General features: G+C 50.9%; 1 protein-coding gene across 2 annotated transcripts in view; it reads left to right on the top strand.

Annotated features, from left to right (window-relative positions):
- Positions 1–6,640, top strand: part of LOC109324843 (selenium-binding protein 1-like) — a 70,021-nt gene extending 63,381 nt beyond the window's left edge. Inside the window, exons 7-12 of one of the 2 annotated variants that reach the window (XM_019556939.1) lie at positions 1,410–1,588; positions 2,695–2,773; positions 3,724–3,845; positions 4,007–4,099; positions 4,880–4,998; positions 5,831–6,640. In XM_019556939.1, the coding sequence (XP_019412484.1) occupies positions 1,410–1,588; positions 2,695–2,773; positions 3,724–3,845; positions 4,007–4,099; positions 4,880–4,998; positions 5,831–5,993 (755 nt within the window). In that variant the 3' untranslated portion in view covers positions 5,994–6,640. The remainder of the gene's footprint in view (positions 1–1,409; positions 1,589–2,694; positions 2,774–3,723; positions 3,846–4,006; positions 4,100–4,879; positions 4,999–5,830) is intronic. The other variant, XM_019556940.1, reaches the window with a different exon arrangement.
- Positions 6,641–15,010: the final 8,370 nt, after the last annotated feature.

Here is a 15,010-nt window from a genome sequence, read left to right as displayed (position 1 = left end):
AAGATGTTCAGGAAGGCTAGGTTTTGTTTTACAGATTTGAATAAGAGATGTACATTTAACTATAATGACTATAGGCTAATGAAATAATATCTTTTAATTATTTTTCCTGGGTTGGTTGTGTTTCTTAAACTTAATGTATAATCTAGCAAATTAGTGCACAGTCCAATAAAGTTATATTTGTTTTTGCTTTCATCTTAAATGAATAAATATAGTGCTAGGCTGTGAGCATATTGGTAAAGCTTCTAGTTTCTCTTTAGTGGGAGAAAAATGTGCTGTGTTGATATGCACCACACCATCTGCACCCCCTCTTTCCAAAATCCTAGATCCTCTCATGCCCTTGTTACTTTACATTTAAAAAAAAGAAAACTGACAAGTAACCGATAATGTCCTTTAAATCTTGGTTTCTGTACTACCATCACACTGTTTGAACCCAGGCAACTATGGAGCTGTGATCCCAAAGCTCACCCATAACCTCTCAGCTGTCATATTGCTTTATCAGCAGCGTTTCTGCTTGATTGCCATGCTCTTAATTTAAAAAAGCAGCAAGGTTTTCTGAAGGTGAAATCTTTTACTGGACCAGCTTTGTAGTTAGGGTAAAGTTAGAAAAGCTTTCGAATGTAAGACCTGACAAATGTCTTGCATTTGCTTGTATAACTCTATCCCAGTTATATAGTTGGTCTAGTAAAGAGATGACCGTAAGAAATACTTGCATCTCGTAACAGTTCTGGACCATCACAGTGACATCATTCTTACACTACTGTCGTATAAAAAAGAAAAATATCTCATTAAAAGTAAAGGGGAAAAAGTTTTAGTGCCCAGCATAAACATGTCATTACTTATTTTTTATAACAGTTTGAAATGTTATAAATTTGGAAAAATGATGGAGGTTGCCTGGAGTCTAAAAAGATTGAGATCCACTGCCTGAGACTGTTCAGGGTTGAATTCAGCCATGAAGAGGAGCTTAGTCTCTTCCCCTCCCCTCCCCTCAGAATCTCATCTTGCTTCTCCTGGAGATGGTTATATAATCAGAATGGCGAGCACTGCTCGAATGGATTTGGAAAAGACTTAGGTGTAGCTAAATTGGGGTTTGAAGATCTGAAGACTCAATGGGTAGAAACTATCCTTCAGACTCCCACTGAACATAGTCTTCCCTGTCTTCTGCCTTGTGCTGGCCATGGAGATGTGGTGCAGAGAACCCCACAATCTGATGCTTGATGCCTCTCCTATAAAGAGTTTTGAAATGCAGAGAGATTCTTGAGCAAAGCCCCATGAAACACTTGGAAACCCCACACCAATTATTGTCTGCAGTTGCAAAGATACAGCTGTTTGTCTACATCCTTGAAAACTATTTTTCTCCAGAGCTAAAGGCAGCTCTTCTGACATCATTTTTATATGACTTGATTCCTCAGGGCACTATGGCCGCTACATTAACATGTGGGACTGGACCACCCATACTTACCTGCAGTCCATTGATTTGGGGGAGGATTCTGTCCCGCTGGAAATCAGATTCCTCCACAACCCTGACGCTGCAGAAGGATATGTCGGGTGTGCCCTGAGCAGTGCAGTCCACCGTTTCTACAAGACTGAGGTAAGGACTTTGGCAGGAGGCAAGGCTCAAATGGGACCCTGTTTCAGAGAGGCCCTGGGTCACTGAGAGAACAGAGAAATTCAGTTAGAAAGAGCTGTCAGGCAAAGCTCTTCTCATGTGGCTTCAAGTTGAGAGGCTCTATAAAACTACAACCCTTCCAGGCAGGGAGGTGGACCAGGAGGTCCTGCTCTTTCTCAAAGCAGGGCAAGCAATCCAGTGCTAGCTACTTGTGTTAGGAGCTCCCAGAAGTCCTAAATGCTCTTCCTCATCAGTGGAGTTTGACTCTCATTTTATGACATTCTCCAATTCTTTGCTATGCACCAGGAGCCTTGCAGAGTTTTGAATTTGAGGCAGTGAGCTTCTGGGAAAGAAGTGGCAATCCTCCATTTTCAGTGCTGAGGCTCTTAACAAAAGCCAGTATGTGCATGTAAACCAGTGGGCCATCAGCTTCCATTCATTTCCACCGTTGTTTGAATTAGGACAGTAGGTGGCTTGGAAGAATCTTACCAGAGATTAGTTCTGGCTGGAGTTAAGCTCAGGGAGACTCATTTGCATCTTACACTGGATTTAGAAAACAGCTGAGCTGGCATGGAATTGATTTTCCTCTGTGTATAATTATCTAAATTCTTTGCTACAGTAATGTAACAGGCACGGTGGGTCCTACATTTTCCCCCAGACATGTTCTTTTTTGGCCTGAGCTAAAGTCTTCTGCAAAGGTGGAAAATAGGCTATAGACTCAGTTCCACAGAAAAAGCCAACTCTAACCTATCAGGTGTATTTGGCCCCTTTCCCTTTGAACTCTCATTACTTGGGCAGAATGTGGAGCACTGCTACTGAGCTATTGTTGAGGTCCCATAAAGTAACACATGCTTTATTCTAATTCTTGTCAGATAGTGTAATCATTAACTCCATGTAGTCTACCTAGTCACTTATTGACTCTTCATCGGCACTGTTAATGCTTATCTGTAGCACTTGTATGTCTCCTTTGTACAGGCTAGGTTAAGCACATGTTCTTACCCTTATCCTGCTGCTATTAAACATAACTGAGCTTTTGTTGACTGATCAAAAGGAGCACTGGTGATGCATATGCTTTTGTTCCTCTGTAGAAGGGAACCTGGGTGACTGAGAAGGTGATCCAAGTGCCCAACAAGAAGGTGAAGGGGTGGCTTCTGCCTGAGATGCCAGGTGAGTGGAGGAGGGCTCAAGATTTGCTTTTCCACCATCCTCAGTAGCACTGTAGATCCCTGTCTATGAAACACGTCCCATACCAAAGACATGGAGATTGGTATCAGTGCTGGCAGTGTCTGGGTGCATGCTCCAAGAGAAGCAGGTGTCTTTCTGCAGACAAGGTTGCTCAGAGTTGCCATTCCCACCCCAATTTGTGTTACAACTTGCCAGTATCTGTTATCAGTTGAAGCCCAGTTGGCTTATTAAACTGAAGCACCTATGAGGCTGGGCAGTGGCTTTTCATAGGCATCCTTGTTCTTCTGCAACACCTTTCTGAGCTCAGGATACATCTGCCTGTTAACATCTTTCTTGCTCACACTGTGGTGTTCTTACTCCCACACAAAAGCACCCCATGTTAGTCCCAGGCCATGGTTTTGTTTGGATTCAACAGTGTGGTTCCTCTGGTTGTGGCCCGTATGTAAAATATTTTAACCTACTGCCCGTTGCTAGATGGGAATGCGCTAGGTTAGAGCATGGCTTCTGCTCAGTGGAAGCCAAGTCAGCCAGTCTCTTGGTCCTCCATGTATGAAATCACATTTGGCCCCTTCTTCCAGGCTAGAAACCTGGGGGTGGTTTCTGCTCTGAAAGGAACTCTGGATCCCCTCTGCCTTTCAGTGAGAACTCACCATGGTCTTGGCAGGGATCACTAATTGGGGAAAATCTGGATGGAACCACAGGAATCATCTAAGGCCAAAAAAAGAGATGTAGATGGGAGTGGTGACAGTAGCACTGCTGAGACTTCTCTCTGCCAGCACCCTGGGTTTTGTATCTGAACTGGGTTTGTCTGGCCTGCATCTGAAGGTCCTTGGTGCTCTGTGCCTGGTGTACTAACAGTCATGAATCTTGTTTGCCACTGCCATTGTTCACTGTATATTTCTTCCCTCCTCTGCTGAATGTCTTTTTTTAAGGTCTCATTACTGACATCCTCATCTCCCTGGATGATAGATTCCTGTATTTCAGCAACTGGGCCCATGGAGACCTTCGTCAGTATGATATCTCCAACACCAGGAAGCCCAAACTGGTTGGCCAGGTGAGGCAAGTTGCTGTGGTTGGGTATACAATCTCTGTCTCCTCTTTAGAAAGGGAAAAGGATAAGTTTCAGTCTCCATGTAAATACCTTGGCTGCCTGGACATGTAACTTCCATGCCTGGAGTCTCTGCTCCCTTGGTGACAACAGACCCTTGCCTACAGGTGTTTTTGGGAGGCAGTATCACCAGAGGTGGACCCGTCACTGTGTTGGAAGACCCAGAGCTGCAGTGTCCGCCGGAGCCATTTGTGATCAAGGTGAGCAATGTTGGCTGCCTTCTCCACCAGAAGCATCATGTCTTGGCACTGTTCTGCTAATTCCCAAGTCTGGAGCAGAGGCCAAGTTGGGATTCTGGAGTCAGGAACTGAGTTACCAAAGCCAAGGGCAATTTCCAGGCAGCCAGACCCAGAACAGACCTGGCCAAGCAGGGTCAGAAGAGAGAAAACCAAGAGTACAGAATCAAGGGGGCTTACTGCGACAGACCTTCAGAAGAACTGTTGGCTGGCATCAGCCTGAGGCCGCAGGTGGGGTTAAATGGGAAGGCTGCTCTCCCCAGCAACAGTCAGGAGGTCCTAACGGCAGCTAGCTGGCTCATCAGCCAGGCTGGAGCTGCCAGTTATTGCCTCTGGCAGGTTTGGCCAGCTGGAAAATTAGCCTGGGCTGAGCTGCCTGTTACCACCCCTGCCAGCCTGATTCTGCTGCTCTCATGGAAGCAAAACTCCCCTGCAAGGACAGGAGAAATTTTAAACAGAGTAAGGATTGAGGGATCAGGGTCTTCCTGACTTAGCCCAGCTTCCACATCCATATAAAGCACATCCCCAGTGCCCTAGGGAGCTTAGACTTAGGCAAGCAGCCAGTCTTGCCATTGAAAAGGTCGGGAGCCTAAATGAAGAGGTTTTCAACCCTGTCTATCCAGGAAAGCAGACTTGCATCTTCAGGGAGTGGACCCTGCTCTGCCTCTCCCTCCTGTTGCATTCTTCTTCCCAAGTGAGAACACTAGCAGCTTGTAACACCCCCTGTTCCCATTGTACCTCCAGGGGAAGAAGGTTGCAGGTGGACCTCAGATGATCCAGTTGAGCTTGGATGGCAAGAGACTGTATGTAACCACTTCACTTTACAGTGGATGGGACAAGCAGTTCTACCCAGACCTTATCAAGTAAGAAATGATTCTGGGTGGGTGATCCCAGAAGGCAGAGCCACTACTGCCTGCAAGGCAGGCGTATTTTCAGTTGCTGCCCCTGAGATATGAGTGGTATTTACACCACATTGTAGTGAGCCCAGGGATTAATAATAGTACTCACTGCTAACCACTACATGGGCTTCACAAACCAGTGAGGATCAATCCATGGTGAATAGGCACAACAACCCCTGTACCATCCCACAGTTACTTGTCCATTTAAATCATTCCTTTGATCCGATACGGACTGGGAGAGTGGATCATAAAAATGTATACAGTGCTGCTGTTGTAGCAGCTGACCCAGCCTGCTTGAAAGTGTGTTGCCTTAGAAGTACCTTCACATGGTATCTCTCCATGTCAGGTTCTGTTGTTACAAAGAGTAGGCAATAATCCTCTACATAAGGGGACAGGGGTGTATTATAGCCCATCACATAAGAAGCAATCGCATCTAAGAGTCTCTCAGGCATTGGCAGTTCTAGGCCAAGTTTCTCAATAAACCAGTGTAACTTGCCCTAGGACACTTCTGAATATGACCCACAGACTCCTGCTGGGCCCTTCAGCGTAACACAGTCTTAGTGACGCCTTCGTTGTCCCATCCTGGTGGGAAGTGGGCTCCAGTCTGAGTGCCAGGCCAGGACTCCAGATCTAAGTAGATGTGTACAAACATGGAGTTGGGGCTCACCACTACTCCCCAAAAGACTTCCTGCTTAACCAAAAATGTCTCCCTAGGTCCGGAAGAGAAGAGCCAGGGTGAGGAATTAGGATGTGGCTTCATTTTTTTCCCACCATCTGCTTTCTTGTCCCTCTCTAGGGAAGGCTCTGTTATGCTGCAGATTGATGTGGACACCGAGAAAGGGGGCCTGGCAGTGAATAAAAATTTCCTAGTGGACTTTGGGAAGGAGCCCCACGGGCCTGTCCTCGCCCACGAGGTGCGCTACCCTGGTGGAGATTGCAGCTCTGATATCTGGGTTTAATTCTGTTCTGTTGGTTTTTCCCTGCCTTCTTCTGATTATTTCACCCTAAGCACAGATCTAAAAAGGGGCATAGGTGAATGTGATCAACTGGGGCTTAGTCCTCTCTACCAATCTAGCTTTCTACTGACACTGAGCCACAGAAGCCCTGCGCCTGCCTCTGGTTGAGGCAGTCAGGTCTCTAAACCGTGAGGCACCATGTCTTACTTATTTCTCTACCCCTTCCTATTCAAAGGGGCCTGTGTATTCCCTAAGGGCCACAATCATTAGGCAACGTAGTCAGATGTGATGAGGAAGTCGTACACTTCTCCACCAAAGGATTCTAGCAGCTGGCTTCAGGCTCGTGTCTCTGAAGTGCCGCTGCAGGCACCTTAGCATCTTGCTGAACTTGCTTCTGTGGCTTAGAGCTGAATTCTTCTCTGCCTCCATCTCAGAGTCCAGCAATAAGGAACCCATAACCTGCCAGCCCTGCGACATAGCCAGAATCAAATACAACTAGTCACTGCAGAAGTTCAGAGGACCCATTCCTTGAGAGGAACAGAGGTAGTTGCTCCTTTTGACCTCGTCCAAAGGACTGGTGGAAAAGAGCTGGTTCATCTCTGCAGTAAATCGGAACCATTCTGTGGTGAGGGGTGGCTTGTACTTGAAAGTTAAGTTAGATGAGAGTGGAATGTGGATCAAGTGAAGTGGTTCAGTGGGGCCCAGTCTTCTTGGCAGAGCTGACACAAATTAACCCCCCACCCTCTTCAAGTGTTGCTCTCATCCCCTTCCTCTGTCAGCTCTGGTGCTCTGCTTTCTGCTGCTTATCCTGTGCTCCCTGCCAGATCTCCTGCTCTGTTTTCTGCTCCCTGCTGCATCTGCTGTTGTGCTGCCTCCCACGCACACAGCCTGCCCATACCATTGCTGGCATTTGTGCCACAGGCTGGTCACCCTATTCCTGGATAACTCTGTGCCTGTGTGCCCATCTCCTGCAACAGGGGTGCCTTGATTCAAAGGTTATCCTGCCCATCCATTGGCCAGTGCTTTATTGTGCAGTACAGTGTGAACCTGGCTTGCCCGTGTTCAGAAAGCAGGGAGCTGTGTCCTGAAGCTGGACTGGATTTCCTGTTTGCAGCCCTGTTTTAGGGAAAACAAATAATAAAGTTGTTCTTTGCATACACTAGCTTCCCATGTCTGACTTTTGCTAACTCTTCTGCATCTCAGAGACCCTACGGCATAAGACAGAGATTTTTGTATCTCTTGCGTGTCTGAAAGTCACTGCCACCGTGCCTGGAAATCCTGGAGTGGCAGGCTTTTCACAAGCCCTTGTTGCTTTATCTGAAGCCAGATGATGGAAGGCGTCTGCTCTTAAGCAAATTTTACTTGAACTATTGCAGTTGGAGCCTCTAAAGCCTTGTCTGCACTTAACTGGGTCTGTTACCAGGCCTCCTGGGGCAGATGGCAGCTGCCAGACTGCATAGTCACTCAGCTTCTCATGACTGGGCACCTTTTAACGGGGGACCTTGCCCTGTTACTGAGAGAGAAACTGAGGACTGTGCCTTAAAGACAAGCCTGTGAGAGGCCAGAAGAGGCAGCCTCGGGCTATCTAACCCTGGCAGAGCAGGCAGTTTGAGCTGAGCAGAGCTGGAGGAAGGAGCTCACTGCTGGGAGCTGTGTAAAGCACTGTGGGGAGCTGGAGACTGATTGAAGGAGGTTAGCTGAGAAGCAGCACCAGCCGTAGTACTTTTGAGCATATATTAACAATCTTTGCAGCAGCAGCAGGATGTTAGCTGCTGTGGTCCCCCTGCTTTCCCTGGGCAGGTTCGAGTGTAATGTCTTGCGTTGTGTCAGGAGTGACTGTAGTTTTACTAAGAGATGATAGATTTCCCTGGGACAGTTTGGACAGGGTTGATCCTGCCTCAGACAGGGGGTTGGATTAGATATGAGCTCTGGAGGTCCCATCAGGCCCCACTGCTCTGGGATTTTGTGATTACAACGGATTGGGGAAAAAAATCCAGTTTCATTCCAGCCTGGGTACTATCAACTTATTTCACAGGTTGGGTCAGTGAGACCCAGCTCTGTTTGATATCCTCCACATACAAAAGCAACACCAGCTGAACGGTAAGCAGTTTCTCAGCCAGCCGGGTTGGGCTGATGTGACCTGTCATTTCAGCATGGGCATAATGGACATCAGGCTCTGGAATGGACAGGAAGGAAACCAGAAGTTTATGGACTCCCAGCGTCTGCTGTCCTTACGACTCCAGGCCTCACCTGGAGGATTATGCAGTTTTAGGGACTGCGCTGCAAGAGAAAAGTGGACATTCTTGAAAGAGTCCAGCAGAGAGCGACAAAAATATTGGAAACATGACTGATGCAGGGAGGTTGGAAATCTGGGGCTATTTAGTTTGAAGAAGAGAAGACTCAGGTCTTTCCAGTAATTGCCCTTAAGGACATAAATGGTGTTTACAAAGAGGATGGAGATAAACTATTCTGTGTGGTCACAGCAGACAGGACAAGATGTAATTGTCTTCAAAAGGAAGCAAGGGAAATTTAGATTGGATAATAGCAAGAACTAAGCTGTGCTAGGATGGATCCTCCTAGCGGCTGTGGAATCTCCATCCTTGGTCATTTTTAAGAGCAGTCAGATAAAACCTTGGATGGGCGGTTCACACAGGGCAGTCCTTCCTGGAGCAGGGGGCTAGAGAGGTTTGAGTTCTTGAGAGCCCTGCCAGCACAATTGTGCTTTAGTTTTATGACCCTTCTTCACCATCCATGCTGTAGTTCAGCCCCCATCCACACTGTGCAGCAGGGCAGCACTGTTATCCCCCTTGTGCAATGGGGCATGGATGTCTAGAGACTGTGTGATTTCACCCAGACAAGCTGGTGGAGTCTGGAAGGGAAACTGGGTCCTCTGACTCCTGGGCCAATGCCCCACACCGGTCCCATCCTTCCTCCCTATGACCCTGCCTTCTCTGAGTAGGAGAGGAAACTAGCACCATTCATGTTGTCCATGGGGGTATTCAGGATCTCTGGTGCCCTAGCTTTTCTTCCTGAAACAAGGTTTGTTTGCAGTGTGGGTGCATAAGTGATCCACTAAGTGGGAAGTGCAGCATTGTCTGCCTGAGTTTGCAGCAGCCTGAGCTGATCACTTGAGGAAGTGTCAGCTCACCCACCTCTTGTTCTCCCCATGGTGGTGCTGAATCTGAAGTCTCTTTAAAAGCCAGTGGTAATTTCTGCATTGTCTCCTGCTTGTAGCAGAGGAATGGGGAACGGCCCAAGTGAATCCTGCAGCTGGAGACCAGAACCCTCCTTGCCAGGTGGGGAGAACAGAGAGGGGCTTATAGGGGAGCAGGCTTTCTAACCCAGTGATCCCAAATACATTACAACTCGGAGCTGTTGCTGCAGCCCCCAGGTTTCCACCTGGACCCAGGGCAGTGCTCCCTCCAGTGTCATGAGGAGATCCACTGTGGACTGAGAGGGCAGGCAATCCAAACCTGTTCATGCCTCCAGGCCACGGCAGGTAGACGCAGTAACCAGGCTGGTAGGAGCCTTTTCCCCTCCTGAAGCAGGAGCAGCTTTTCTGCGAGTGCCCGGCAGAGGGCACCGGCCTCTGCCTGATGGAGGCCCAGCTGGCCCTGTCTGGGAGGAGACAGGCAGGGACTGAAGCATTGCATTAGCACCAGCTTCATAGCACAGGTTTTGGTGGGTGCTGTCAGAGGCTGATGGTCTCCAGGGCCAGCAGCAACATCTAGGCAGGGAGCAAACTCTTTCCCCCTCGTTATAAGGCATGTGAGCACCTGCTTTTCCACCAGGGAGTGAGGAGGGCAAGATGGATTTGGGGCAAGTGAAGGGCTGTGGCCTAGGTATGTCTAGAGACTGGTGGACCTCCCATCCCCTGGCCTCTGCACAGCTTGGCTCATGCTGCTCCAGTCCCTTGCTGTGCTAGGCCAGGTCTTTCCTGGTGGATTTGCTGGTACCTGGCATCTCCCTGAAACCACAGTCCTGGGCTCACCCTCAGCCGTGCCAGTACCCCTCAGTCCTGACCTGTAGCCTGTTGCTAATTTGCTTTAGCTCTGGACCCCCCACCCAACTCCCCTAAATCCCCTCCCTTTAGATCTGCAGCCTTCCCACACCTTGCTAGCCCAGCCCTGTGCTCCCCTCTGCACTGCTTATGCTTCCCAGTCCTGCCCCACAGCCCTTCCCCCCAGACCTAGGTCTAGAGTAGGTGCCAGGGCTGTTATCTTGAGTCCTGCACTTATTTCTGGGTGACTGTGAGGCTGGCAGCCCATCTGCCCCATGCCTCAGCTTCCACCCACACACTGTGGATGATGTCTCCCTGGCCTTGGGTGTAAATCTGGAGTGACTTCTGATGGAGCTGACCTGGACAGATGCCAGCATGAATGGGATCCAGCTTGTGGCAGCCTCTGAGCACACAGGGAGCTCAGGCACAGCTGGGGAGAGAGGGAGAGAGAGCAGGAGGGATGTGGGCTTGCAAATGGATAAAAGAGCTTGAGGGAGCTGTAAGTAAAAACAGAATCTACTGCCTCAGTTTCCCCTCCCGCACGGTGTCCAGTCAGACTGGGAGCTCTTGGGGCGCAGGTGGTAGCTCCTGGCTCTGTACAGTGCTTGGCACCACGGGGCTCAGCTGCATCCTCTGGGTGTTAACCACAGGTCAGGAATGAAATGAGTGGAGCTCATTTGCCACCTCTGCTTCCAGGGCCTTGACATCAGGAGGAGAGTGGGCAAAGAGGAGAAAGCCCTGTGCTTTGGGAATGTGTTTGCTAGCAGAGCCAGGGCAGCCTCTTCTTCTACCCTGCACCCCAACCTGCCACTGTGGAGCCTGAGCTGTCATGGGAATCACGGGGCTTTCCCAGTGACTCATGGCATCCTGGCAGACTCTGGGCTATCCCTGCCTCCAGCTCCCAGCACGACTGGACAGGACGGATCCCTGGCGCTGCCTGCCTGAGCCCTTTTAAAGCTCATTTGCAGCTGCTCAGGTTTCTGAGTAGAGAGATGGGCATGTGGCTGAGAGAGCAGGACAGCAGGCCGGGGCTCCTGGGTTCTTCTCTCAGCTCCAGGAACAGGCCGGTGTTCATCAGCTGCAGCAAGGGAGACCGGGGACACCTGGATTCCTTTGCTAGTCCTGAGAGGGAAGTAGGTCTACGAGTTAGAGCAAGGACCTGGGAGCCAGGACTTCTGGGTTCTGGGCCTAGATCTGGGGAAAGGATGGGCTCTAGTGGTTACAGCCATGGGCAGGACTCCTGGGTTCTCATCCTAGTCCCGAGGAGGAAGTAGGGCCCAATGGGTACAGTGGAGACCTGGGATTCAGGCCTCATGGGCTGCAGCCTGACACTGTGACAAGCAGCTTGGAATCTGAACCCAAGTCGATCCCGAGCTCCTACGACTGCAACCACTGCTGCCGTTCAAGAATGCCAGCACATACCAGCAGTGCCAGGTGCCCATGGAGGGAAGTCCAGGGCAGCTGCCCCGTCATGCTGCCGGGCAGGGGTGGTCCTTGCTGCTGACTCAAGCAGTGTGACTATTACTGGAAAGCCTTGTGCCAGCTGACAGCTGCCCTGCCAGTCCACATGCATGTGTGATATCCCAGGGCTGTGCTCAGGGCATGCAGCCAGCCCCACAAAGTTGCTTCTCCTCCCCTGGAAGCCAGAAATATCCTCCCTGATTTTAACTCCCCCCCCACACACACACACACAGCAGGGGTATCTGCACCCTGGCACCAGGGAGCTGCCACTTTGTATTTTCCACTTGCTGGAGTTTAGAGGCTTAGTTTCTGGGCTCATCTCTGCTGTCCAGATGTCATTTCTGTCCCAAAGCTCAGCACCACCCCAGGCACGTGCTCGGGGTTTCCAAGGCTCTAGTGTAGCACAGGGGCATAGGTGTTGCAATGCACTCAGCTGGTTGTGAAAGAACATCCTCCCACCTCAGGTACATCTCACCTCCCGTCAGCTGAACTCCTTGCTGCAGATGTGTTGTCCTCACAGCTCTGGGCAGGGAGGAAGGTGCAGGCTCATCTTCCAGCTATGTATGATGCTGGTTAGTGTAAGCTCCTTGGGGCAAAGACTGCCTAGTCATAGAACCCCAATCCCAACCTTGTTGGTTTTTACTCACTCCTGCTATGTGCTTATTAAATAAATATGTCGTGTGGGAGATGAAGTGTGGCTGGATGGGTTGGTTTAACTGCCAGCCTTCTCTTCAATGAGCCGAAAAGAAAGAGTTTACTTCCTTGATGAAACAACAGCAGTCTCCAAGCCAAACACTGGCAACTGGCAGTAGCCAAGCAAAGGCAGGATGGTGCCCTGAAGCCTGATGTGCTAGGCTGGCTGCTGATTGTGTGAGAGAAGCAGGAGAAAGGTCCAGGGAAGGAGTGGAAAGCTGGACACAGCCTGGGGCTGCAGGGACCTGGGGAGAAGCTAAGAGGGATCTGATCTGTTTGCTAAGCAGAGATTGGAGCAGGGGGCAAACCCCCACCTGCTGCTGTTTGATTCCTCCAGGACTTCGCATCATGAATTAACAGCAAATGAGCTAGCAATGTTGAAGATTTCTGGCCGCATCAAAGCTTTCTCCATCTCAAAGGCCTGTGGGCCGCGGTCTTTTGCCAACTGCATGGCTCACAAGGGGTCACAGATCTATCCTGATCCTTGCCCAGCCTCGATTCACTTTGCAAAACCCTGCAAAGCAAGAGATTTCCACCTACCTGCAGGGGACCCCAGCTCCCAGGGCTGTGGAATGGGAGAGCGGGGCACTGGGGAGCCAGCTTCATGCAATTGCTTGTAAGAGTTCCCTGCGCCAGCCAAGAAACGAACAGTCTTGACAAATACTGGACAGACGAAGCGCAGCAAGTGCATCGTGTAACATGACCGCCCCATCTGCTCACTACGAAGGCTCCCTGTGCTATCAGCCTTGACCCTATTAATATACGCGTTAGATCGAAGGGGTTCAATGGCACAGCCCACAGAGCCCCATTATCTAGCCGCAGTGTTGTTCCCGGGTCTGGAGTTGGCCCACACGCCATATATGGTGTGTGCTGGACAGGCCCCACGTGTGGGGTCCAGGACATGTCACATGCAGTGCCCCCCACTTGAGCTGCAGCTGGTTGAAGTACACTGGATCCGGCATGGGGCTGGGGGTACAGCTCTGAAGTTGCAGCAAAATAAGGTTAGATTGGAGATCAGGAAAAACTTCTTTGCTGTTAGAGCAGGGAGCTCATGGCATAGATGCAAGGGAAGGGGTGGACTCTCCATCGCTGGAGGTGTTCAAGAAGAGGCTGCACAGCCACTGGTCGGGGATGACCTAGCTACTGATGCCTGTGCTCTGCTGTGGGGATTCTCAGTCCCCCAGGCTTTGTTGGTTTCCCCCACTTCTTTCTGCTCCATGTGTCAGGTGGGGTTTAAGCCTCCCTCAAAGGCACTGGGTTTTGGCTGCAACCCAGGCTGGGGATGGCGACTGGTCTGCGCCAATGATCCTGCTGGCACCAAAGCTGGAGGGCCCTGGCTAGAGCAGCGTTTCTCAACCTGTGGGTTGTGACCAAACTTCTAAAATGGATTCTCTATTAAAGAAGAAAAAGCTGGGAAACTGTGGCTTTTCCTTTGCAGGCTGGCAGGACTCCAGTCTGCAAGGAGCTGCTTGGGGGCCCGTGTCCTGCACACCCACCCCTGCCCCACACACTGGAGGCTGGGGCCCAGGGCAGCAGGTCAGGAGTGAGGGGAACTGGGTCAGGACTGTCCCTGGATGTCTCCAAATGGGTACTGGTCTGAAAAAGGTTGAGAACCACTGGGCTAGAGGGTCTTGCCCCAATGCTCAGGGTCAGACCCAGGGCCGGATTAATGTATAGGTAAACTAGGCACATGATTTGGGCCCTAAGTGAAGCAGGGGCCCTAGTAGTGCTTATTTTACATAATTATTGAGTGAAAAAAAAGTTATATAAAAATTTAATCTTCAGCTGAGGGGCCATGAATTTGTTTGCTTATGGCCCACTAAATTGTTAATCTAGCCCTGATCAGACCGACTCCATATTTGGGGTCAGGAAGGGATTTTCCCCCCTGGTCAGACTGGTCCGGACTGGTGGGGTTTGCCTTCCTCCATACAGGGGCACAGCCTCAGCCTGGGAGCTCTTGAGCGTCTCTATTAACAACCTTTTTACAGCAGCAGGACGCTGCTGCCATGGTCCCCCGGCTTTTCCTGGTGCAGGGTCCTGTCATGTCAGGACTGATGGTTGTCTTACTAAGACTTTGGATGATGGATGGTTTGGACAAGGCTGATCCCGCCTCGGGCCAGGGGGTTGCACTAGATGTGACCTCTGGAGCTCCCTTCCAGCCCCACAGCTCTAGGATTTCAATGGCCTGGTTGGCAGGGCTTGCCCCTGGATGGCTCGCACTGCCCGCAGGCCCAGGTGGGGTTCGCAGCCCTGCACTCGATAAGCAACGCGGAGCCAGGGCAGTGATGACTGCGATGCTGTGCGGTGACGCTCTGATACAGCTCTCACTTGTGCACTGGCAGGACCTGGCACCACGAGCCAGCCATGGGCATTGCAGCGTTGTCCCGTGACTGCGCAACGGGCTGCCACCAGACGCATCCCCAGCTCCCCTGGGTGTCCAGCAGAAGGGGCGGGCAGGTACCCCCAAGGGCTTCTGGAAGCAGCCCTAGTCTAAGCACGGGGATTCCTGACCCCTGGAATGCCCCTGGGGCCATCGTGCCTCAGTCTTCCCTTCAGTGAAATGGGTGCAACGCAAACGGCCCCTGCCACCTTGCCAGCTACAGACAGCAGCATGCTCCCCCCCCCCTTCTCCGTGACGTGCGGTTTATTTCCCTTTGAAACACACCTGCACTGCAATCTGCCCGGGCCCTTCCTGATCAGGCAGCGCGGTAGCCACCCTCCCTGGCCTACCGGCGTCTATGGGTGCAAGGGTCCTTCACCCCCCCCCAGTATCCTCCCCCGCCCTCCGGGGTGAAAGGGGAGGGCACTCGGGGTGGGCGCATGCGCACAGGCGGGTCTGGGCTCCGAGACGGCGGGGGAAGCCCCG

This window comes from Crocodylus porosus, unplaced genomic scaffold (assembly GCF_001723895.1).
Source record: "Crocodylus porosus isolate Cpor-Errol unplaced genomic scaffold, CroPor_comp1, whole genome shotgun sequence".
NCBI classification, from domain to species: Eukaryota; Metazoa; Chordata; order Crocodylia; family Crocodylidae; genus Crocodylus; species Crocodylus porosus.
The sequence above is the reverse complement of the archived record's forward strand: the minus strand, read 5'-3'. Positions and strand labels throughout refer to the sequence as shown.